The sequence below is a fragment of the Borostomias antarcticus genome (assembly GCF_949987555.1).
Source record: "Borostomias antarcticus genome assembly, chromosome: 3".
Taxonomy (NCBI): Eukaryota; Metazoa; Chordata; class Actinopteri; order Stomiiformes; family Stomiidae; genus Borostomias; species Borostomias antarcticus.
The window spans coordinates 37,233,297-37,258,980 of record NC_140236.1 but is presented as its reverse complement, the minus strand read 5'-3'; the positions used below and the strand labels follow the sequence as shown (position 1 = coordinate 37,258,980).

The 25,684-nt window shown below is 45.3% G+C and overlaps 1 protein-coding gene across 1 annotated transcript in view; it reads left to right on the top strand.

Annotated features, from left to right (window-relative positions):
- tgfbr3 (transforming growth factor, beta receptor III) overlaps positions 1-16,689 on the top strand; it is an 80,534-nt gene extending 63,845 nt beyond the window's left edge. Inside the window, exons 11-17 of the mRNA XM_084436280.1 lie at positions 613-762; positions 1,247-1,426; positions 3,080-3,373; positions 4,794-4,929; positions 9,068-9,130; positions 9,261-9,368; positions 12,568-16,689. Of these exons, the coding sequence (XP_084292406.1) occupies positions 613-762; positions 1,247-1,426; positions 3,080-3,373; positions 4,794-4,929; positions 9,068-9,130; positions 9,261-9,368; positions 12,568-12,686 (1,050 nt within the window). The 3' untranslated portion in view covers positions 12,687-16,689. The remainder of the gene's footprint in view (positions 1-612; positions 763-1,246; positions 1,427-3,079; positions 3,374-4,793; positions 4,930-9,067; positions 9,131-9,260; positions 9,369-12,567) is intronic.
- The last annotated feature ends 8,995 nt before the right edge of the window (positions 16,690-25,684 follow it).

The window sequence follows — 25,684 nt, the reverse complement described above, 5'->3', positions numbered from 1 at the left end:
ATTAAAAGTCCTAGGCACACATCCAAGGCTCTCCTTTGTGTTTCGCTCTTGGCCGCGGTGCTAACTTGAGACCCCTGTGTTCAAAACAAATTAATCTTCATTTTCTATGCCTCAGCGCATCAAAGCCCCATCCCCTATTATGGCTGTTGTTTGTCCCATCCTCTGATAAGGCATTTTAATTAAGTTGGGACTCAAGTAATGGGACTCAAGCGTTAGGTCTGCTAGCCTGGATAAGACAAAGTCAGTGGCTGTGTTCATATTTGACCTTGTTTGACCCGCCGGTCAGCCCCAGTCTCTGACCCTGTGTGAAACCTCCGAGGAGCTGACAGCGCGCCCGGAGAGTCTCAATGCTGTGGAGAAATGAGATATTTGTTCTCTGCGTTCTGTCTAGAGAGCTCCAGTGTTGAAATCACTGGACGATCCCTCATGTTTAATTCCAGTTCATCTGTTTTGGCAAGCCTCTCGCATATTGAGATCTCACATGGTCTCGCCATGGCCTGAGCACCCTGGATGGACCCATCGCAATTATTGGAAAATAGTTTGGAGATGTTGGCTGGGAAAATGTCCCGTTCACCATTTGATGTAGCTGATGCATTCCTTTGTGGTGGACAGATCGTGATCAGTCAAGCTGAGCCTAAGGATGGGAGTGGCGGACCTCCGGATTATGACGACCTGGAGTCCGGAGATGTGACCTTCCCCGAGGACATGGAGGAGGTGGAGAGGGCCGTCCTGGAGAGCACAGAGCACCGCTACTCCATACTGGTAACACCATCTCCCATTGTATTAGAGACCAGCACAGCAGGACAGGCATGGGTTTGGAGTCAAGATAACCTGACCATCCCTATACCTCTATTTGAACCATGTCCAACTCAAAAGCTATATATCCCAGTCCCTTTGCGCTAGTTAAGACTCATCTGTTTTCTAGAAGGAAGGAAGATTCCGCTCTCTCCCCAAGATGTCTGTTTCTTGAACTTCTTCTGACCTGACTTTTTTCCCCTGTTGGAGTTCAAAGTTTCTCCATCTCTCAGCAGTTCTTCACTTCTTTCCCCATTTCTTCTCTCTTTCTCTACTCAGTCTTCTTTCCTATTTCCCATAATACAGTATCTGTCTTCTGTCTTTCCCCGCTAACTCGGTGGTCATGCTGTGATGAGACATCGATCGGTGTGTGGGGTGAGGATTGCTCAGTGATGGAATCTGATGTCAGCGCCCTACTGGTGTTCTGATTGGCCTGTTCCTCTCCCCATAGTTCAACTGCACGTACAGAAAGAAACAGGACTCAGGATCTCCTGCCAGGATGCCGCTGGCAAAGGAACCAATGGTCAACAATGTGACGTTCAGCATGGGACTGTACAACAACAACCTGTTCAACCTCGCTACGCAACAGACCTTCCACACCATCTCTGAAAATGAACAAGTCTTTGTGGAGGTAAACTACTCAACAAACTGTAAATACATAAAATAAGAAAAATAGAAATTGGTTTGTACAGTTTGGGATATTTGACAGAATCTCTCCTTTATCGTGCTAGTTTGTGTGTTTGTGCAGATCAATTCAAAATGTTGTGTGTGTGGTGGAGCAACTTCACAAAGCAGTGTGTGTGTGTGTGTGTGTGTGTGTGTGTGTTGGGGGGGGGGGGGTTGTGTCTATATTTGGGTCTCAGTGTGTGACTGTCTTTCTGTATTAATATCAGCCCTGACAAAACAACACAGTAAAGTGCAGTGTGTGCTCTCTGTCTGGACTCAGCTCCGTCTCTTTCATCTCTTGGTGTGGCATCGACGGTGGCAGGGGGTATTTGGTCTGGGTCAGGGGGTATTTGGTCTGGGTCAGGGGGTATTTGGTCTGGGTCAGGGGGTATTTGGTCTGGGTCAGGGGGTATTTGGTCTGGGTCAGGGGGTATTTGGTCTGGGTCAGGGGTATTTGGTCTGGGTCAGGGGGTATTTGGTCTGGGTCAGGGGGTATTTGGTCTGGGTCAGGGGGTATTTGGTCTGGGTCAGGGGGTATTTGGTCTGGGTCAGGGGGTATTTGGTCTGGGTCAGGGGGTATTTGGTCTGGGTCAGGGGGTATTTGGTCTGGGTCAGTGTGTCTGGGCTCATACAGTATGGATCTCTCCCGAACCCCCACTGAGATGTTTACATGTATACATTCTCTGTCAGACACCTAGTAGTACAGAGAAAGTGACTGTGGAAGTCAAGTAAACTCTTTTAAAGATTGGTAATATGAGCCCCTTTGAAGGGATGATTTATGATGGTATCAGATGGGGATGCTTCAGTGACAGACTGTGTGGACACAGAGTCAGCAGGCTACAAAGACATCTCTGTGTACGAGGCCTAGTCTCATCCCTCTCCCCCACTTCATCCCTCTCACACTGGGCTGAGAGCTGCCCCGAGGCAACGGCCTGGAGGTGTGGAGGAGTTCACAAAAACAGCTCTGCTCCCATATGCTTCATGTGTTTTTGTTAGTCCCCGCTAAGCATCAAAGTCCCCTTTCTGTTTGACTGTGTATATGCGTGAGTGTGTGTGTGTGTGTGTGTGTGTCTTCTGAGCAAAGATATTCGACAACCTTGGCTTGGTGATGCCCCAGTCAGAAAACATGTAGCACAGGAGTCTTTTTTTTCAAGGGAAAGGAGAGAAAACGAAGCAGAGAGATCATATCGCTGGGAAAGGCCTTGTGGTGTGTGTGTGTGTGTGTGTGTGTGTGTGTGTGTGTGTGTGTGTGTGTGTGCCAATGGGAAGATCCTCCTAAAACCTTTGAAGGGACTGAAATCCTATTTCAGGACTTGTGATTCTTGGATCTTATAGTACTTAGATAGCATTCCTACTGCTTGTCCACCTGCCCTTCTGCCTTAAAACAAACAGTCAGCTCAGCCAGCGTAGATGTGTGCCAGGAGGGTGTGCCTTGCACAAATCTGCCAGTCATCATCAGACATGTTGTCAGAGCACTTATGAAAATGTTTCACTAAGAAAGGATATCATTCATCTTTCCCATAATCCCTTGCAAGTATAATAGTTTAAGTCTTGTTGTGAAATATGACAAAATGTTCACTTTTTGGTGTTTGTCTTGTTCTTTCTCTCCTGTGCTCAGATTGTAGCGACCAAAGCAGATCCTGAGCTGGGCTTCATGATCCAGTCCTGCTTCATCTCCCCCAACTCCAACCCCAACATGGACTTGGGCTACACCATCATCGAGAACATCTGCCCCACGGACGACAGTGTCACATACTACCCTCAGAGGGACCTCCCCGTCCCTCACGCCCAGATGGACCGCAAGAGGTTCAGCTTCACCTTCAACTCCAGGTTCAACGAGTCCTTCCTCTTCCTCCACTGTGAGATCTCCCCATGCTCCAAGAGACACCTCAACAACCAGGGGCTCCCAGCAGTACGTAACGTAGTCTGTCTCCTGCTTATTTAGCTTCTCTCCAAAACGGTCCAAACCTCAAACTGGTACAAGATGTGTTTGTATAGTATGCAGTGGTTTGTGTGTACTGTAGTGTAAATGCTGTTTTGACCAGGCCTGCCCGTATAGGTCTGTGTTCTAGTTTGAAGTCTTGGCACCGGCTACACTCCACCATCTGCCAGTCTCAATCCGTGTTTGAAGTGAACAGGAAGCATAACTCTTCTTTAGGTTTCCTTTGTCACCATATGTTGAGCAAAAGCAAGGTCTACAACTCAAGTGTCATTATCCACCGTCTGTGCCCTTCTCTGCATCTCTGCTAAGCCATTGAACTTTGGTAACCTTCGGGAAGCAGTCCTTTCCTGCTCATTTGACCTGTGGTTCTGATGGTATTTTATGGCTGTCATACTGTAGTTGTGGAGGGGGCCTGCCTGGTGCTGACTCACGCTGGTATAGGGACCAGGGGAGATGACTCAGCTGGTATAGGGACCAGGGGAGATGACTCAGCTGGTATAGGGACCAGGGGAGATGACTCAGCTGGTGAAGGGACCAGGGGAGGTGACTCACGCTGGTGAAGGGACCAGGGGAGGTGACTCACGCTGGTGAAGGGACCAGGGGAGATGAAGGGACCAGGGGAAGGGACCAGGGGAGATGACTCAGCTGGTGAAGGGACCAGGGGAGATCAGTTTCTCATGCTTAGACCTGACTGGTTCAGGTCTCCCGTCAGTTTCGTAATGAAGACGTCCTCTTCCCAAATCTGATTAAAGAAAATGTCGCTAGCGCTAACACCATGTGCTTTACAGCGCACACTGTCCCTTCACCTGTCCCTTCACCTGTCCCCTCACTAGACTACTGACAGTCTCATTAGCCCCATTTGCTACCGACACACAGAAAACTCAGCGGTGTGGTGAAAACTCTGAGTTTGCTAACCCTGAGATGAGGGAAACTCTGGGCTTTCCAATCCAGAAAGAGGGGTAACTCAAACTCGAGAAAGACTGGTAACTCAAAACCATTCCAGGGTTAGACTCTGAGTTTGTTAAACATGCTTTCTGGAATGGGCCCCAGCTTGTGTTGCAATGATTATATATATTCAAATCAACAAAATCTCACAACTGTCAACACATTGTCAGCTCGCTAACCCGTTTGCAATCTGTCTACTACACTAGCTTGTCTCATTTGACTTATGACTGCTAGCGAATGTTAGCCTAAAACACATGTGATGTAAGCTAGCTACAGTAGATAGATTGCTTTGTCAACCGTCCCAACCTCATGGTTTTTCGATTTTGTTTTTTTGTTTTTTGAGAGATATAATTACATAGGCTAATGTCAAGTATGTCATGTCAGTAAGTGAAATCCTTCTTTCGGAATTGTCTTGTAATTTCTAATTCTGTTTTGCTTCATGCAGTGCATACAGCCGGACAAGGCGTGCATGTCTGTCAGCGCTGACATGATCCTGGCCATGATGAGGAACACGAGGACAGTTACAAGGCACCTGGTGGTTGTGTCTGATGGGGGCCCACAAGAAGACCCACGTGATTCAGGTGAGCAGACAGCCAGGCGTGAGACCTCCAAACCAAGCTACTCTGATATAGAGATATACTGCAGAGCCAGTACAACCAGGACATTACTATAGTATGTGCATCCTTCCTTAGTGAGAGACCTGTTGAGCTCTGTCAGTCAGACCGGAGCAGCGTGATCATGGGTCACTGAGGAGCAGCGTTATCATGAGTCACTGAGGAGCAGCGTTATCATGAGTCACTGAGGAGCAGCGGTCACTGAGGAGCAGCGTGATCATGGGTCACTGAGGAGCAGCGTTATCATGGGTCACTGAGGAGCAGCGTTATCATGGGTCACTGAGGAGCAGCGGTCACTGAGGAGCAGCGTTATCATGGGTCACTGAGGAGCGACAGGAAGACAGAGTGAGCTGACGGTGGCAGGATGGCCCAGAGAAGCCTGCGTCAGAAGGACAGGCCAGACTGTTCCCATCACAGAACAGAGTGCATCACGTTCCTGCATCTGGAGTTAGTTAGCCTGTACGTAGGGAGTATTAGTGTGTGCGTGTGTGTGTGCGTGTGTGTGTGTGTGTGTGTGCGTGTGTGTGTGTGTGTGTGTGTGTGTGTGTGTGTGCGTGCGTGCGTGTGTGTGTGTGTGTGCGTGTGTGCGTGCATGTGTGTGTGTGTGTGTGTGTGTACCTGTGTGAGTCTGATTACAGAAGATGGGAGTTGCTAACGCCGAGGCCCCAGCACAGCTCTACCACACTGGACCAGTCAGGGAAGGGTTGGAAAAAGAGGAGTCATGCAGCACGGAGCTCCAGTTGTTTTCACTTAGCCCTCCAGTGTGGCCTCTCGTTCCCGGCAGGGAGAGGGATGCAGGGAGGGAGGGGGAGGAGGGAGGGGAGGAGGGGGAGGAGGGGGAGGAGGGAGGAGGGAGGGAGAGGAGGGAGGAGTGGTCTTGCTGGCTTTGGAGAGTGTGGCCAGAGTCTGGAGGCCCCTCATCGCTACGTTAGTCACTCATTCATACACTCACTAAATCATTGGGTCTCTGGGGCTCGGATAGCACGGAGTTTGTTATCCCAGCGAGGGCGGGGCCGCGGCTGACCGACATCACATTTTACTAATCATGACCTTAACCGCCATGCGATGATACAGATGTTAAATACTCCCAATTTTTCGCCCCACTCAACAGCCTGACCTGTGGGATTGGCTGCTAGCTCCAACAACTACATGTAGACTACAGAAAATGTAGACTATATGTAGACTACAGAAATGTAGACTATATGTAGACTGCAGAAAATGTCCCTACTCGTGAGTATATAGTCTATAGACAGATAAGTGTTGTGGACAACACCGTAATGGCTCACTGATCTATGATTATTCCCAAACAAGCCTTGTGTTTCGTTGTGATTATGAAGACATGAGTTTGCTTAGATTAGATTCTAGTCCCTTGGCCAGCCCTGAACCAGTAACTTTTCAGCTTGTAGTCAGATGCCCTAATGGCCAATCTACTGCCTCCTGCCCTTCAATAGATACATAAATACTTTATTTATCCTCGAGGGGGAATTGTTGATGACTGTGCATTAAATGTAGGCTAACAAACTGTGTTGTGGACACATTTGAAATCTAGCACATTGTAAATTCAAGTGTTCATAATCACAATGAAAAAAGCATAAGCCTTGTTTGGGAGTAATTAGACCACCAAGCCATTATGGTGTTGTCTACAATGATTATTTATCAAATTTCCCTCATGAGTGGACATTTTCTGCACTCTACATGTAGTTGTTAACAGGTTGGGTTTCCTAGCAGTCCCACACCAGGGTTGTGCTACAGCACCTCTTGAGGTTGCGAGTGGTGGGATGGCGGACATCTTGAGCGAACATTTGGAGTATAAACATCATCATGGGAGGACAATTGCTGTTTAACTGCCAGGGTTTTTCAAATCCGCATCCCTATGGTGTAATAATTATCTCAACAAGTGGACTGTGGTCGGTGTGAGTCATCTTTATTGATGTGCATGTTGATTGTAAATCATACTATGCTCACCAGCAAGGCGTCATTGTGCTGCGAGCTAATCAAGCATGAATGGGAGTGTTTACGCCACTTGATATGGGATTGTTAGCAAACGACCGTGCCACCCTTCAGATGCTGCCATGACGTGATGCGTCCTTGATGATGTTGAAGTTAGAATATGAGAACATAAACGGCGCTGCTTTCCAGAACAGAGACCCTGAAGTTTCAGTAATTGCTCAAGTGGGGCCTTGGCGTGCCAATGCTACGCTAAGCTAGCCAACCCTGGCAGTGGGTGTCAGTGTCTACTGCCCGTGCCAGTGTGCCAGTGCAGTGGGTTTACTTTCCGTGGTGTGGATTGAGTAAACACAGATATGCCATAAAGCTAATGAAAAAAGACCATGAGACCAAACGCCATGCTTATAACACAAAGCCATCTCTTATGCTGAGATGGCAAAGAAAACAAGCAGCCTTTCTAGGGCCTCGGTCCTCACTGGATAGGACCCAAAGAGTTCAGCTTGATCTACAAATCAAAGAGAGCTGTTTGTGGGCCACTTGGTGCATGGAAAAACATAACAGCCTCAAAGCCTTTCCATCAAAACTAGATTTACTGCCTTACAACATCAATGCATTTCCACCATTTATACAGAGCTTTACGCTGCAAGAAAAATTCTTAATAGCATCATTTCCTCCTAGCTGATACTGAAACGGGCAGAGAGGTGCTACGCGCTGTATGAACCGATGGTTATTAGTATGCTAGCATTTGAAATGCTTGGCCTGCATGTCTTTATGTATTGATTTTGATATTGAATTTTTGAAAAAGAGCTGTTTTCAGTTATTATAAAACACTTTGAACTGTTGGCCTGCATGTTGTGCAACCTAGTGAATGTGTGTGTGATTTATGAGCTCAGGCCTCCAGTGTGAAGGATCTCACAGAGGCCCCATCGGTCAGCTCGCTCACTTTTAGGAGAGGGGTCAGAGGTGAGAGGAAACAAGCCATTACAATGGAGTGTTCTTCCATCACATGCGCAGGCAAACAGATGACGTTCTCCTGGCGATCGGACCAGGATGAACCCCAGCTCCAGCACACAGATGAGAGGCTTGCGTTTGATATCTGACTCTGACTGCACAGCTGAGATCACTTCTGATCGTGAACAAGTGTACTGAACAAAAGGGTGCTTACACAAGGACTCGTTGGACCTGACTGTGTACTTGGCTGCTTGTCAGGGAGACCCAGGGATAGCCGTCCACATGCCGAGGTGGGGTGGAGCGCAGCTGCGACCCCTGACACACACAGCCTGGTCCTCAAACCCCAGCTCCGAGGTGGGGCTCCTCTCTGATGATGTGCCCTTGGCCTGGAATGTTCTGTCACTACAGCTTTTCATAAAAGCAGCCAGTACATCTGTACACAGCACTCTTGTCTATTGCACATGCACTGTTAAACTAATCTCTTCCAGCGATAGATAGTTAGAACCCCATGAACCACAGTGCTGAGTGCTGACTGTGCTAGCCTCGGCCCAGCCTTGCGCCCCTCTCTCTCTGGGGGCCAGGGGGCTGGATGCAGGGGCTGTGGGTGTTGACGGCTCACCACGGCGCTCTCCGCATAACGAGCCAGGCGGGACAGATAAGGGCGGCAGTGTGTTGGAAAGGGAGGGCCGTCACGTCGCTGAAGCCCCTTCTGAAATCAAACTCTCTTGTCATCGTCCCGTCACGAGGAATGAAAATCCAAAGGTGTTCTCTCTGAGAATAGACGCCATTGTGCTGGAGTCTTGGACCTGGTCCAGACTCGCTCCTGAGTTCGCCCCCACACAAGCGCCATTGTATTGTTTGTGAAGACATAATTAGAGCTAATTTCACTTTTGAAAGCCATCCAGAGGACTTATGAAAGAGTAAGCTAAGCCTGGGTAGGGGTCACTAGGTGCATCTTTGAGGACACTGTTGGCTAATCACTCACTCACTCATGTTTTGGTTGACCAGAGTTTTGTGTCACATTCTTCAGAGCAATGCATCATGGGTCATGGCTATACTGTTCCTATAAATAAACACAAGTCCATTTATATTCATGAGGACTATAGTGTTACATTAGGGTCAGTACAGCTGTATATTTTATTATGTGTCATGTACAGTACAGTATACTGTATCTGTGTTGACATGTGATGTTATGCTTATGTTTCAGTTCCCCCAAGCCGCTCAGATCCCAAAACCCCAGGGAAAGACGATTCTGATCCAGCCAATGAAAGTAAGTCCAACCTGTTACTGTTCAAGTTTGCAATACTTACAGGGATGCTTTTGTCTATGACATTTTTCAACTTTGCATTTTGTGTCGTCAACACACTGACCGATGTATTTTCTCTCTCTCTCTCTCTCAGCCATGATGTATGTGTTGGACACTCCCACAGTTGTTGGGATTGCGTTTGCTGCATTTGTGATCGGGGCCCTGTTGACGGGAGCCCTGTGGTTTATTTACTCTCACACAGGTACGTGGTTTTGTGTCACTATCCCTTTACCTGCTACTACAGTGCAACTCTCTGAGGTGGTGAAAAGATATGCTAGTAAAGAATGTCTGAACATCTCAGATGCCAGAGAGCCTCTCACAATCACCAACACCCCTCTGCTGATAGAGGCCACATTACAATACCATATTGACTCCACTACTGTAACTATATCCTGTTAGTCAGCAAACACAGGTCTTCACTTTCCTGCCTTTGAATTGTTCTGGGGCTGAGGGCAGCTCGGTGGGTATTCTAAGCACAATGGCCAGAGAGGGGCTGGAATTCCCCCTGTCCAGTTCGTTGGGCCCTCACAGGAAAAGAGACACAATTTGTCAGTTACATGCCAAGATCTTCCCTACCGTCCCTTAGGCCGCCGACCCCAGCTGACCTGTGGGAGGAAGTAGGATCCCTGTGGCCTTTAGAGAACAGAGGCGTCCTGTTCTCTGCCTGGCCGTTTGACCGCGTATCTGCCATGCTATTGACCTGCTACCCCGTCCCTGATGTGCTCACCATGGAGACACGGTTACTGTGAAATCTTTCATAAACAGGATTGGGGAGTTATGTCATGAGGTCACCAGGAAGAGGAACAATGTGGACTGTGTGTGTCTTAGGAAAGAGGAGGTCAAAGTGCTTGAGAATAGTGTCGATCAGTGCCAATAGTGTTCGAGTGGTGATTAATGTAGTATCTTGTTATATTTAGTCTCCATAACATTGCTTGGTTTTGTGACTTGAAGGAACAGCAGCCATACTGAGATGTACTGTAGGTCCTATTATATCAGAGGGTTGGTTTACAGTAGGACCACCTCTGTGGAAGTGCAGCACAGCTTTATTTCTCCCCATTTCCCCCACATACAGTAACGTTACATTGGATTAGTGAGAAGTCAGTGTAGTAGCTAGTCTGGAGAGACGGTTCATTCATACGCAGGCTCGGCAGATCAGGTGTCAGATTGACTTCCCTTATCTTTAATAGCCTGTTTATACTGGCACCTATTTAAAAGTCTGCTTTCTTAGAGTTTTATGAGTTTCCTAGAGAGACCCAGTAGAAATACAAGCCTTTTGATTGGCCTTTTTCCTCCAGAAAGGTCAAACATTGGACTTCTGCGGGGAAACAAGTGTAAGGAATGCAGTTATGGAAAGATTAGGAGCTGTCCTTTTAGAAGTTGTGATAGAAGTGTTCCAGGCGCTCCTGATAGTGGTGCGTACTGTAGGCAGCCCCTCGGCCCACTCACAGGGTGGAAGGGCCTGTTCTGCCTGCTTGGTATTGACTGAAATATCCCTACATGGCTACATTGGCACATTCAAGTTAACCTCAAGAATGTTGGTCTTCAAAAACAACCCAGAATATTTTTGAAACCAGTGAATGGTGAAACATGAAAATATATATTTACTTATTTCCCTAAGGGGCTGAGGACAATCAAATAGTGGGTTGTTCAACATGTGTGCCAAAAGCCTCTCTCTAGCTCTTGGACAGCTCTTCTGAAAACATGTGGGCCTCCTGCTCTGCTCTTTTTATGACTCATCCATACACTTTCATAGGAAGACATCAAAACACAGTCCAACCAGATAACATAGTAGGACTAGTTTGCCTACTGATATTCCTCTGTGTGTACTGTATAGTACAGTACAGTACATGATCAGGTTTAGTAGTGCAGTACATCTTCTCTAGACAGCTCTTTGTAACACTGACACATGGTCGGCGACTTCTGTGTCAACTCCAAACACACATGTGAAAGTTGTTTACACAGTTAATGAATTATACAGGGGATGTATATCGCAGAAATATTCCCAAACATTCAGGACGTTGCGTTTGGAATGCAGAGGGTACTGTTATGAAAGCAAGCTGTTTGATACTGTTATGAAAGCAAGCTGTTTGATACTGTTCCTTTGGTGTATATTGCAAAAGTGTTCACAAACATTCAGGATGTGATGTTTGGAATGTGGAGAGTGCTGTTATAAAAGTGAGCTGTGTGATAGTTCATTTAGGGATAAATTATCCCAAAGGCTAAGCAGGATGGCTCAGAGACAGAGAGAGGTAGTTGTGGATGAGGAGGTCAGTCCATCGCTGCTCCAGTGACACTTTTACATGATATGTGTCTCAATCAGCCAACATGTATTTACTTCACACAATTGTATATACAATAATGCATGTTTAGATAACTAAAAGATAACTTTTTTGCTTGTTTAAAAGCAATTTGAGGCTAAAAGAAGCTACATTTTGACATATTCTGAAGTAAGTGGACGTCACAAAGATTGGCGAGAGAGGAGGAGTGAATTTGAGACCGTTGTGTTTGGGGGCCCAGGGTTCTGTGAACAGATGGACTGTTTTTAGCTGGAGCTCTTGGCAGTATTGCTCTGGCAAACATAAGCAGAGCCGAGGGGCCTAAAAGAGGGGATTTAGAGGGACTCTAGATCCAAAATACGCACACACACACACACACACACACACACACACACACACACACACACACATGTATACAGTATAATACAGTACTAACAGAAACAAATCCATCACTGATTGATATAGTTGACCGTTCCTCTTCGGTGCTCTCTGCACGGCAGGAAGGGGGATGCCATGCAAACAAACAGAGTGCATTTAATACTAGGAGTGACTGTGACTGTGCTGCCAAATATAGAAAACAAACTACAACTTTTTTTCAAATGCCTCCAATTCCTCTTCAAACAAGCTTTCCAAACAAATCGAAGCAATTTTATTTGTCCCCTAAGTTTCAGCCTCTGCTCTGTAGCTCAGGAATCTGAAAATGGGAATGTTCATTTAAACATAGAACAATAAACAAGTCAGTGGTTTGAGACTCTGACAGAAGGCTTTGTCTCATGCTTATTATGCTATATCTGCTTAAATCACGTTAATTGCTTCCAGATAACGAAGAAGAGAACAGTATTAAGAATCATCAGCTATTTCCACTCAGAAAGTTGTTTGTGAGATGTGATTGGTTGCCTGTTAATTAGATGTGAGTGACTGTTTTTATCATGATTCACTTGAGAACCATAGCAGTAGAACCGCATGGAACCTGCAGCAATGGACCAGCTTAAGCCTATACTCTAGAAAGCTTGTTTGTGTGGTGAAAGAGAATAAAAGTAATAGTTGAGGTCTTCAGATTGTGATATTTGAATCATATTACTCTATATTAACTATATTAATAATCTTGTCCTCTCCCTCGTTCAGGTGAGACAGCCGTCAGACCGCCGGTCCAGAAGGCCCAGCCCGTCTCTGAGAACAGCAGCGCGGCCCATAGCATCGGCAGCACACAAAGCACGCCCTGTTCCAGTAGCAGCACGGCGTAGCCCCGGGCAGCCCAGTGGGACGCCCCCCCCCCCCCCACCCGGGGCACAGGAAGGGCCATACGGGTCACAGGGACCACAGGGACAGGTCTGTTCACATTTGTTTCCCTGGATGAAAGGAATTATTCTGGGATGCTTTGCAAAAGCAAAGGAGAAGGATGATTTAAAGAAGAAGAGAAAGCAACATTTGTGACATGCCAAAAAAACAGAGAAAGAATCACACCTTATTCATCCTTAACTAAATGCCCTTTGTGCCATTTAAACAGTCATTTAGGCTTGGTAACAGAGCTACTGTCCTGGTATCACTAAGACCCAGAAAGGCTAGCATGCCTCAGATCTGATGCTAAACTGATCGAGTGCTAAAAGGAGACGCACGCTAGTGAAATACCAGCCAAACTTTTTGTCTCTAATCCACATGCTGCTTTGTCCTTTCAACCACAACAGAGCATTTTGTTTTGACCTTAAATGGTCTAGTGTAGGCTGTAAATAGAAATCAAGTGTACACCAATAGCGTTCAAAGCTACAAGGCTGTTTGCACATGTCAGTATTAGCAAGTGATATAGGCAGTGTGGCTGTTGATAGTGCGACTGGCTTGACACATGCTATGATATTTACAATCTAGATAGGAGAGGCTCAAGGCAACCACTAGAGTATCAATCAGAGGGCACTTCTGCTTTTTGATAGGTTGAGTGACAGTGAGGCATCGTGGCATGTTTTGAAAATCACTTGCTATTTGAAGGGACAAGCAAGATGTACAGCACACATGTTGAATGTATACCTGTACAGTAGATATATGTATACCTGTACAGTAGATAGGTGCCAAGAATGTGAAACGGAAATGTGAACTCTGATGATTACCCTGTTGCAAGCAATATGGTTTTGCATGATAGTACTCATATTATCACTCTCACAAGATATTCATCTTTTTTAACATCCTTTTTATCAAAAATATTGTGCATGAAGGATGAGTCCTCACAATAACTAGTGTATTGATACGTGTTGATTGTTTAGCTATAGTGATAGTAATGTGCTTAGCAGCTCGTCAGTGTGTCTAACCTTCATGTGTGACCGGTGTTACTGTACCTGTCCTGACAGGGCATTATGGCTTCTCTTTATACAATACTGCTTATGTCAAAACAGACATTGTAAAGGTGTATATTTTTGTGAATATTGTAAATAATCAGAAATGTTATAATTTGTCATATTTCTAAGCATTATACATCAATGGCTATTTGCCAGTATTCACAAAATCTGATGTTGTCAACGTGAGTCCACTGTGAAGTAACTACAAGGCAACAGTGTTGAACCACAAAATAACTTGTTGATAGCTAACTACATGTATAATGATTGAGGGCATAATGATTGGGCATTACCTTCAAACCATTAAACAATGTGCTTATCTGGGTCCTACACCACTAGCAGACCTCCAGCTGATGTAAATAATTCTGTACACAACTACATTTTCAATATAAAAGGTTGTAAAATGAATTGGGTGATGATTGTGGAACAAAGCAAGATGCTGGAAAAGTTAATTATACAATATGAGGAGCAGTACAGCTTTGTGGATGAGCACACTGCTGATCTTACCGGTGTACATGTTTCTACAAACATTCCTCTCGTCATCCCTTAACCCATCCTGATGTTCTGAGCTCTGGTGTGAGCTATGACATGGTCTCTTCTCCGCTCTGTGTATAGATGTATGAATTCACATGATGTACAGTAAATGTATATATACCGTAAGCAGCAAGTATATTGAAAGTGATACGTTTTCTCAATTCTTGCCGTTTTATCTGTTATTAATAGAAAGCCGAACTAACCCCACCGTCATAGAATGTTATGAATGTTATGAATGTTTCTCGCCGCGCCTTAACAGACCTGTATTGACCCATTTTTCAAAGGATGAAAGGGAATTGTTTAGTTGCTTTGTTCCAGTCATGTTACTGTATGCATGTAGGTATGGAAGTGTAAAATTAATCCAGTACATTGGGAGCAGTACATTAAAGGAGTAGTAAAGGGAAAATGCATGTTTAGCCCTGTTTTAAGGTTACTTATGATCATATACAATGGTTCAGATCAAAACGTTGACAAAACTATCACTTTTGAGAAAGTCTGATAACCAACGGACACCAATTACCCCCTGGGTGAGCTTCTTGTCTTCGAAATTGAGAGTTTAACATGTTTTTTGAATGATTTTTCACGGTGCCCACCCACATCCATTGTATGACCAAAACGGTGGTAGAGCAATTATCAGACTTTCTCAAAAGTGCTAGTTTTGTCAACGTTTTGATCTGAACCATTGTATATGATCATAAGTAACCTTAAAACAGGGCTAAACATGCATTTTCCTTTTATTACTCCTTTAAATCAGATTAATTACTTACTGCAGATCCTAAAAAAACAGAATGTATGTTATCTCAAAGCTTTTATGTCAATGTTTTTGTTTTATGTAAACATGTATAGATGTCTCTACAAAGGAAAACAGAGTATAAATATATATTTGTGTATAAAATTATATTTTTAGTATATATACCGAGAGCCAATCTATAGTTGTCTCCTGAGTACTGTGAATTTGTATGAGCTCATTTTATTTTTTCCAAAATGTATATATATTACCTTTTGTTTAAAAAACATTCAATATTAGCAATTGTCTTTATGTGATGTTTTGATTCTGAAACCCAAAAATGTTCACTCTTTCAAAGGCCACCATGAATTATAAGATTATGAAGATTATATTGAATAAAATCTGATGTATATATTTAATATAATGATAAGCTTCCATGAACTACAGTAACACATGGTATAATGCTGGGAACCATACAGAATATTTTATTGTTGTTTTGTGACGATGACAAAGTTCAATTGTATTCCATCACACCTGTCTTATTCAGCATTTCGCTTGTGAATGTTATGCTTTTTGGTTACATCTTTTCTAATTAAAAAAAAGAGCCTTTTAACTGAGATGTGAGTATGGTGTAACCTATCATCAGTGGTCATTTGTGGGATTTGGGGTTTTTGACATTCCTGTAGTTTTGTGACTTCTCTTATCGGCTGTGGCACATTCACCCATTTCACTGCCTCATCCTCATCCTGGATACGTAGTTGAGCTCATAATTAACCGGTTGGGTTTCACTATTTCACAGGAACATCGTTTTCCATTACGATCAAACTACCCATAGAACTGGTGTATGAATCCCAGTTATTAGATATGCTCAGAAACAAGTTTACATTAGATAGCTGACAACTGAAGCCTATATACAAATAACCATATCTGTCCGTTTGGATTTTTTGGGGAGAGCTTGATCAGTAACAGATGAACAAACAATCCTAATAATATTTTTTGTGAATGATATACATCACTTGCAAGTACACAACCTCTTCTACTGTATGTAATCCTATGCATTTAACCCTCCTTTGATGTAAAAGTCAGAAGACACTGAGATTACAAACAGTAACACACCTGTAACTGTGACATATATGGTTATTGATCTGTAGGCCTCCAGTGCTGTCATGCAGAGGTTATGGTGTTGGTAACAGTCATCTAAGAAGGGCTCCACTCTCTCAAGTCCACACTCTCCAGCTGAGGCTGCGCTTCACTGAAAACACATTTATTGGGATCACAAATAAACATGCCTTTTAAAGAGTCCCTTAATCATTGATTATGTTTTATTACTTTTTCTCTCAACATTTGTCTACCTCACTATTTGCTGTGAATTTGTAGTGTGTGTATGTTGTTGTATACTGTGTGTTCTCTTTGTGTTTGTGTGTGAGAGAGAGAGAGAAAGAAAGAGAGAGAGAGAGAGAGAGAGAGTCTGGATGGGGAGTTGATTGAGCAGTGCTATACTGTACATCTCTATGCTTTCTTTTATGCTACTGTACCTTTTAATCTTAATCAAGACAATCAAATATGTCATTTATCAAATGCCAGTCAGTACCCATTGTCTCAAATATGTGTTGGCAAAATTCTTTAAAAACTTTTTGTAAATTATTTGCTATAAATAGGCATGACCTTTATACACCTTTTATGCTCAATAAATTGTTAACATAATGGCTCTGGCCTGGCTCTTGTTTTTCTATTGTTAAATACTTCTTTGCAGTGCTGTTTTTGCTACCATCCTAGGGATTTGGGCTGTTAATAATCCTAATTAAAATAATATATTGTGCAATTTAGCATTTAGAACCACATGCTACATACTGTTGTGACGCAATCTCCAGCCCTAAAGACTGTGTTATAGAACAATGAGTTATAATAATGATGTGTTAGGTTTGGCCCAGTTGTTATGAAGTCATGGGCCCTCTCTGGGGTGAGGTCATTACATGATGCAGACCATGTGGAGCTCTGGCAGGAAGATGTGAGGGAAACCGCTTAGACGTGTGCAATCGTGTGCAACCCCCCCCCACCGCCACCACACACACACACACACACACACACACACACACACACACACACACACACACACACACACACACACACACACAAACACACACGCTCTCCTCAGGCAAAGCTGGCCCATCCTCTCTTTTGATTGGAGATCAGTGAAGTACAGTATGAGTTCAGTGTGATGTCATACAGTGTGTGACAGACCTGGGGGGGGCGGGATAAGCGCGCTCTCATGATGACATCTTGACCGGTCCGCTCTTCCCAAACCCCCCTGACCGCTGTGCTCCGCCTCAGCTGGATGATGTCACTCTGCTAGCCCTGAGGGCCTGTCAGCGTCAGAGGGCCTGTCAGCGTCACAGTCCTGTGTTTGTACAAACTGATAAGTGGAAGGGCCCGTGATCCAGGCCAGGAGGGAACTCTCATTCTGTGAGACCCGTGTCCAACTGATGAGCTATTTGTCAGATTGTTTACAGTCTCTTCAAGCTCTCCCTCATAGTCTCAGATGCGCAGCCAGATGGTGAGATCATACATTTTGACATGATTATCGTCAATCCAATACATTTTCTAGTTCAGTTCTAGTCACAGATTGCTCCATAAGGTATTGTTGTTTCAGCAGAGAGATGATCACAGGTAAAAGAATACTTGGCAAGTAAGTCTGTATGTGGGAGGAGAGGAATACAGTTGTTTGGTTTATTTTCATTACAGTATCTTTTGAGAACAGGAGGAAAATGGAGTGGGAAATACATGTACTGAAGAACCAGTGGATTCTTGTGTCTGCTACGCACCAAACATTGGCATTGGGGTGGGCTGTTTCATTTGGGCCAGACCCTTTGTATCCTAAAAATCATTATTCTAAGTAGGTCAAGTGAGACATAATGTCGGGCTTTGCTTGATACGTTCTCACAAGGGGATGGGGTTGCCAACACCTCAACACAAGGGTGGTCCCCAACACCTCAACACAAGGGTGGTCGCCAACACCTCAACACAAGGGTGGTCGCCAACACCCCGCCACAAAGCACCCCGTCCTGTTTCACGGTACGGTGCTGTATGGTTCACGTTGTTGAGGGTGTGGCTGTATGGTTCACGTTGTTGAAGGGTGTGGTAGTATGGTTCACGTTGTTGGAGGGTGTGGCTGTATGGTTCACGTTGTTGAAGGGTGTGGTAGTATGGTTCACGTTGTTGGAGGGTGTGGCTGTATGGTTCACGTTGTTGGAGGGTGTGGCTGTATGGTTCACGTTGTTGGAGGGTGTGGTAGTATGGTTCACGTTGTTGGAGGGTGAGGCTGTATGGTTCACGTTGTTGGAGGGCGTGGCTGTAGGGTGTGGCTGTATGGTTCACGTTGTTGGAGGGTGTGTCTGTATGGTTCACGTTGTTGGAGGGTGGGGCTGTATGGTTCACGTTGTTGGAGGGTGTGTCTGTATGGTTCACGTTGTTGAAGGGTGTGTCTGTATGGTTCACGTTGTTGGAGGGCGTGGCTGTATGGTTCACGTTGGTTCACGTTGTTGGAGGGTGTGGCTGTATGGTTCACGTTGTTGGAGGGTGTGGCTGTATGGTTCACGTTGTTGGAGGGTGTGGCTGTAGGGTGTGGCTGTATGGTTCACGTTGTTGAAGGGTGTGGTAGTATGGTTCACGTTGTTGAGGGTGTGGCTGTATGGTTCACGTTGTTGAAGGGTGTGGTAGTATGGTTCACGTTGTTGGAGGGTGTGGCTGTATGGTTCACGTTGTTGAAGGGTGTGGTAGTATGGTTCACGTTGTTGGAGGGTGTGGCTGTATGGTTCACGTTGTTGGAGGGTGTGGCTGTATGGTTCACGTTGTTGGAGGGTGTGGTAGTATGGTTCACGTTGTTGGAGGGTGAGGCTGTATGGTTCACGTTGTTGGAGGGCGTGGCTGTAGGGTGTGGCTGTATGGTTCACGTTGTTGGAGGGTGTGTCTGTATGGTTCACGTTGTTGGAGGGTGTGGCTGTATGGTTCACGTTGTTGGAGGGTGTGTCTGTATGGTTCACGTTGTTGGAGGGTGTGGCTGTATGGTTCACGTTGTTGGAGGGCGTGGCTGTATGGTTCACGTTGTTGAAGGGTGTGGCTGTATGGTTCACGTTGTTGAGGGTGGGGCTGTATGGTTCACGTTGTTGAGGGTGGGGCTGTATGGTTCACGTTGTTGAGGGTGTGGCTGTATGGTTCACGTTGTTGAAGGGTGTGGCTGTATGGTTCACGTTGTTGGAGGGTGTGGCTGTATGGTTCACGTTGTTGAAGGGTGTGGCTGTATGGTTCACGTTGTTGGAGGGTGTAGCTGTAGGGTGTGGCTGTATGGTTCACGTTGTTGGAGGGTGTGGCTGTATGGTTCACGTTGTTGAAGGGTGTGGCTGTATGGTTCACGTTGTTGGAGGGTGTGGCTGTATGGTTCACGTTGTTGGAGGGTGGGGCTGTATGGTTCACGTTGTTGGAGGGTGGGGCTGTATGGTTCACGTTGTTGAAGGGTGTGGCTGTATGGTTCACGTTGTTGAGGGTGGGGCTGTATGGTTCACGTTGTTGAGGGTGGGGCTGTATGGTTCACGTTGTTGAGGGTGTGGCTGTATGGTTCACGTTGTTGAAGGGTGTGGCTGTATGGTTCACGTTGTTGGAGGGTGTGGCTGTATGGTTCACGTTGTTGAAGGGTGTGGCTGTATGGTTCACGTTGTTGGAGGGTGTAGCTGTAGGGTGTGGCTGTATGGTTCACGTTGTTGGAGGGTGTGGCTGTATGGTTCACGTTGTTGAAGGGTGTGGCTGTATGGTTCACGTTGTTGGAGGGTGTGGCTGTATGGTTCACGTTGTTGGAGGGTGTGGCTGTATGGTTCACGTTGTTGGAGGGTGGGGCTGTATGGTTCACGTTGTTGAAGGGTGTGGCTGTATGGTTCACGTTGTTGAGGGTGGGGCTGTATGGTTCACGTTGTTGAGGGTGTGGCTGTATGGTTCACGTTGTTGAGGGTGTGGCTGTATGGTTCACGTTGTTGAAGGGTGTGGCTGTATGGTTCACGTTGTTGAGGGTGGGGCTGTATGGTTCACGTTGTTGAGGGTGGGGCTGTATGGTTCACGTTGTTGAGGGTGTGGCTGTATGGTTCACGTTGTTGAAGGGTGTGGCTGTATGGTTCACGTTGTTGGAGGGTGTGGCTGTATGGTTCACGTTGTTGAAGGGTGTGGCTGTATGGTTCACGTTGTTGGAGGGTGTAGCTGTAGGGTGTGGCTGTATGGTTCACGTTGTTGGAGGGTGTGGCTGTATGGTTCACGTTGTTGGAGGGTGTGGCTGTATGGTTCACGTTGTTGGAGGGTGGGGCTGTATGGTTCACGTTGTTGAAGGGTGTGGCTGTATGGTTCACGTTGTTGGAGGGTGTGGCTGTATGGTTCACGTTGTTGGAGGGTGTGGCTGTATGGTTCACGTTGTTGGAGGGTGGGGCTGTATGGTTCACGTTGTTGAAGGGTGTGGCTGTATGGTTCACGTTGTTGAGGGTGGGGCTGTATGGTTCACGTTGTTGAGGGTGTGGCTGTATGGTTCACGTTGTTGGAGGGTGAGGCTGTATGGTTCACGTTGTTGGAGGGTGTGGCTGTATGGTTCACGTTGTTGGAGGGTGTGGGTTCACGTTGTTGGAGGGTGTGGGTTCACGTTGTTGGAGGGTGTGGTAGTATGGTTCACGTTGTTGGAGGGTGTTCCTGTGTCAGAACAGCAGGGTGATGTTCTGGTTTTAACGGACTGAAGACAAACAGCTCTAAGTTTGGCCTTTCAGTTCTTTCTGACATGCAATCCTCCAGATACAGCCGTGATATCCTTCACATGACTATTGAGAAAGAACCTAATCAGTAAATGCTGTGCAACAGAACTTAGCAAATGTGGCAAATGGCCTTTTGGCTTTTTTCAGTTTTAGCAGTTGGTTGCCAGAAGGAAACACAATGAAACAATGAACACTTACCGTACAGTATAAAGCTTTGTTTCTGTGGAAATCTTTGGGGTGAACCCTTGTCTTAAGGTCTATATTGAAAGGGAACAACCTCATGTTCTCACAGCACACAGAACAAACTGCTCTCCTTTTGGAGCCCAGTTTCAACCCTCTGTGCTAGATTCCAGGCTTCCTCCCACACAAATCACAAATAAGGGCCATCCTCAATGTATTTCTGAGCCTTAATAAAGGTTATGAATGAATGAATGAATGAATGAATGAATGAATGAATGAATGAATGAATGAATGAAAACACAACTAAGTCAGCCAGTCAGCCAAGCTCCGTTACAGGGTTACTGACAGCTTGGGTTGGTGTGTTTGTCAAGACTGTGATTTCATTGACATGTAATTGAATATAACTGGCATCATCTGTTTTCAAAGAGATTGAGAAGATGCTCACCAGGGGAATAAGAGATAATTCCACTGAAAAAGAGGATGTTTAAGTCCATCCTTGAGTATTACCCTCTGTGTGTTAAAGGATGGATGGATGGATGGATGGATGGATGGATGGATGGATGGATGGATGGATGGATGGATAGATAGATAGATAGATAGATAGATAGATAGATAGATAGATAGATAGATAGATAGATAGATAGATAGATAGATAGATAGATAGATAGATAGATAGATAGATGGATGGATGGATGGATGGATAGATGGATGGATGGATGGATGGATGGATAGATAGATAGATAGATAGATAGATAGATAGATAGATAGATAGATAGATAGATAGATAGATAGATAGATAGATAGATAGATAGATAGATGGATAGATAGATAGATAGATAGATAGATAGATAGATAGATAGATAGATAGATAGATAGATAGATAGATAGATAGATAGATAGATAGATAGATAGATAGATAGATAGATAGATAGATAGATAGATGGATGGATGGATGGATGGATGGATGGATGGATGGATGGATGGATGGTCCCCCCAGAGGGGCTTTCCTTTGTTGCAGCAGTTACAAAACATAAGAACAGTAAAACAGTAAGACACAAAAGGCCCGATCATCACTAGTAGAAACAGTAAAAACATCAATTCAAGTCAATCAGGCTGTCAAGTCGATTAAATCAAATTGTGTGTCAAATCAAGTCATATCAGTAATGATAACTGTCATGTCCAAGAAACGTCTGAGCACCAAAGCCAACCGTCTTAGCCCACTCCCAGCTGGCTCAGGTCCACGGCGTCCAGCCAGTCAGGGGATGCGCTGAACAGTGTGATGGCGGCCGGTGGGGAGGACCTATGGAGGCGCTCCGTCGAGCACATGGGCAGAATCAACCAATCACGTCCCCCGTGCTCCTGTCCTCATTGATGTGGGGAACCACAGAGGTGCCTGCAACAGAAGTAGGAGGACATTTTGTTATGCTGGTAATCATCGCACAGAACCACAACACTACAAACAGTGTGTGCTGCATATCCTATGAGAGCTAGTTCTGACCGGGCCAGAGAAGTGTGGCTGAGTAATGATCTAAGTTTATCCTCAGAGTGAAGCTGGTCCACACATACAGAGAATGAACTCTACTGTAGTACTGTACATGATATCACCGCCAGATCTATAAAACAGATTCATTTTGCTGAATTGCAAACTGTGTTGTGATTATAGCACATGGGTACTGTATGTATATTTTCTCGGGAGGATGGAGGGAGGATGGGGCCTCTTTTATTGCTGGAAACGCTGGAGTGTTTCCAACAAAATATCTATAGCCCAAGAAAAAAATCTATCACAACCACAAACACACACGCACTCACGCACACACACACACACACACACACACACACACACGCACACACACAGACACACACACACACACACACACACACGTAAGTGCACCAAGTAAGTTTCGGAACAACATTGAATTCCAAAAATCAGTATTCATACATTCTTGTCACCATCCAGTATAACTCTTTATTTTGACAACTGGCCTTATCTCAAAAAGCTGTTTATAATCTGCTTATCAAATGGAGGATTGCAGGCGCCTGGATGGATGTGGTTCAGCCACGGACCCTAACCCTAACCCTGACATCACAACATTACGCTTGAGTAATGAGGAGAGCTGGAGCCAGTACCCTGCTCACCACAGCACGGTGTAGTATTCCACATAGATAATTAATGATTATTCATGATTAATAATGATGATTCATAATGACACTATTTATTCACATAAAACAGTGAGTTGTATGGAAATGCATTCAACACATTTGTAGAGGGTAAAACTGTGTTAGGATGTGTTTTCTTTACTTGTAAACAGTGAGGGAGAGGAAGATTATAGGCAGGAAAGCCAAGTGTGACCACTGATGTTTATTTTCCATAGGCAGAACTTTGTCGTGATCACTTTGCTTTAGACCAAAGCAAGTGTGTATCTTTGAAGCGGATGACATCCAAAATTAGGGCTACTTCAGTAAGGGACAGATGGCCAGACTGTGGCCACTTTTACTTCTGTTGATAATGCCCCTCTGTAATTACTGTATGGAGATTTACTGTATGGAGATTGCTGTTGATGAGAGCGCCCTGATGCTTGTATTCAGATTCTGTCGTAATGCTTGTTGAACAAATATTCGTGCCAGAATCAGAGATACAGGGGAGCCGTGGGTTTTCGTGAAGCACTTTAATTTGATTTCCATGATTTACTGTATGTTGCTCTTATAAATGCAAAGCTGAAGCTTCCATCCATACTTTTTTTTCTATATGGATCTAATCCTAATTACAGTAACTGCTGGCAGAGTCTGATTTCATACGGTTCTGCTTTGCTCAAAAATAAACATATTCCTGGAGGATGGCAGAGGGTTGTAAACATACCGGTCCCAGCTGCCAGAGACGCGCTGCAGATGTGCTGGGACGCCGAGGCCAGACATTATTAACATTTGTTATTCCAGCCCAGACCCAGCGTTCTCCACGAGCTGCCCCTGCCAGCGCTCTCTGCACCGCAACCAAACTAAATACCCCCGCACCACGAGTAAGCCCTAAACACAACCAGATGTCTGCCCCCAACCAATAATCAGATCAAATACGCACCTTCACTGCGATTGGTCAAAGGGAAGCCCCCAGTCGAACGGTGAAAGCTGTCAACTAGAAAACAGATGTGTGGGGTGTGCTTGGAGTGCTGAAATTATGTCCATCGCCCGAGGCACCTCTGCAAGGTGATTGGAACAGACCGGCTGTTGGGGGAAAGGTAGAGTATGGGATTGAAATGACCACAGCAGAGGGCTGCTGGCCCCGGAGGGGAAGCCACATTCCTGAGGAGCCAAAACTTATGGTGGTGAAAGCGTTTAGGTGAATGGAAAAGTGAAGGCTTTTGCATTCATTACTCTATTGCCGAAGTTCACCATAGATTGAAGTAGCTTGGTGCGTTGCAGTGCTATGATATTTACCTCATCAACATACTCTAACTGTATCATGTTGAAATAGTAGAATAATTGAACCGCTCTATCTCCCAACCACACCCAACCTCCTAACACACACACACACACACGGCATGCACACATGCACACACACACACACACACACACACACACACACACACACACACACACACACACACACACACGGCATGCACGCATGCACACACACACACACACACACCAACACCACACCACCACCCACCTTGGGGTCCCCATCCCTCGTTCAATAGTATTCTATCCCACGCCTGAGCCTGGAGAGGTTGGAGGTGGGGGTGGGGGGTCAGAGAGTTGTGTATTTGCATAGCCTCCCCAGGGACCAGGGGCCATGTGTAGTTCAAAGATAAAAATGTGAGAAATGTTTGCACATAAAGGCCATCATGCATGTGCCATGAGGGGACAGGCTATTCTGACCCACCTCTTGGCCGTGCCGGCATGTCGTGTGATTTATGCCCGTGGAGAAGAAAAGGCAGCTTTGTTGATAGGAACTCACCAAATGACTTTGCAGTGATGGCATGATCCTTTAGAAAACCCTGTGGTCTCTTTTCCCCAAACGGTCCAGTGCGATATTTCGGTCACGTTTTGTACAAGAAACCTCTAATGTGAGAGTTAACTGAGTCACTTTGTGTGATGAAATCGGGGGAAGGGGGGTGTTCGACCGACCCCTGTGCATTAGTTTCTGCGTATGTTCATCTGTCACACGTGGTGCACATTAAATCTTCCCTGGACATTGTGCAGTTTTCTGGATTCACACAATTGATAGAAAGTGCTCAGGGGTCCTTCTACTTCTCACACGCGCTCTGGGAGTTAAATAACTACTGTGCACTTACAATGAATAACACTTAACATATTTCATGTGTTCATATAAATGAAGAAAATGTCATGTGTCCATTCCTTTATGACCACAAAGGAACATGCATCATGGGTGGGGGACAACATGTTTACTATGCTCTTCTTGTGATTGATTTGAAATGCACTGATCTCACATCAGTTGATTGATTTGAAATGCACTGTTCTCACATCAGTTGCCAGTAGCTTAAGCTGATGGACACCACTGCTCTGGCGGACTGAGATGAGGTCATCACAGGTCAAATAGGCTCTTGTTACGTGCACCCATGTTCCTAGCTGAGACCCCCCCCCCCTAGTCAGTGAGGAGAGCCATGGGCGTCTCAGGAAGTACTGTAGTACAAAAGCATAGGATGTATCTTTATTTTGGTTTACTAGACACAGTATAAATGTATATATTT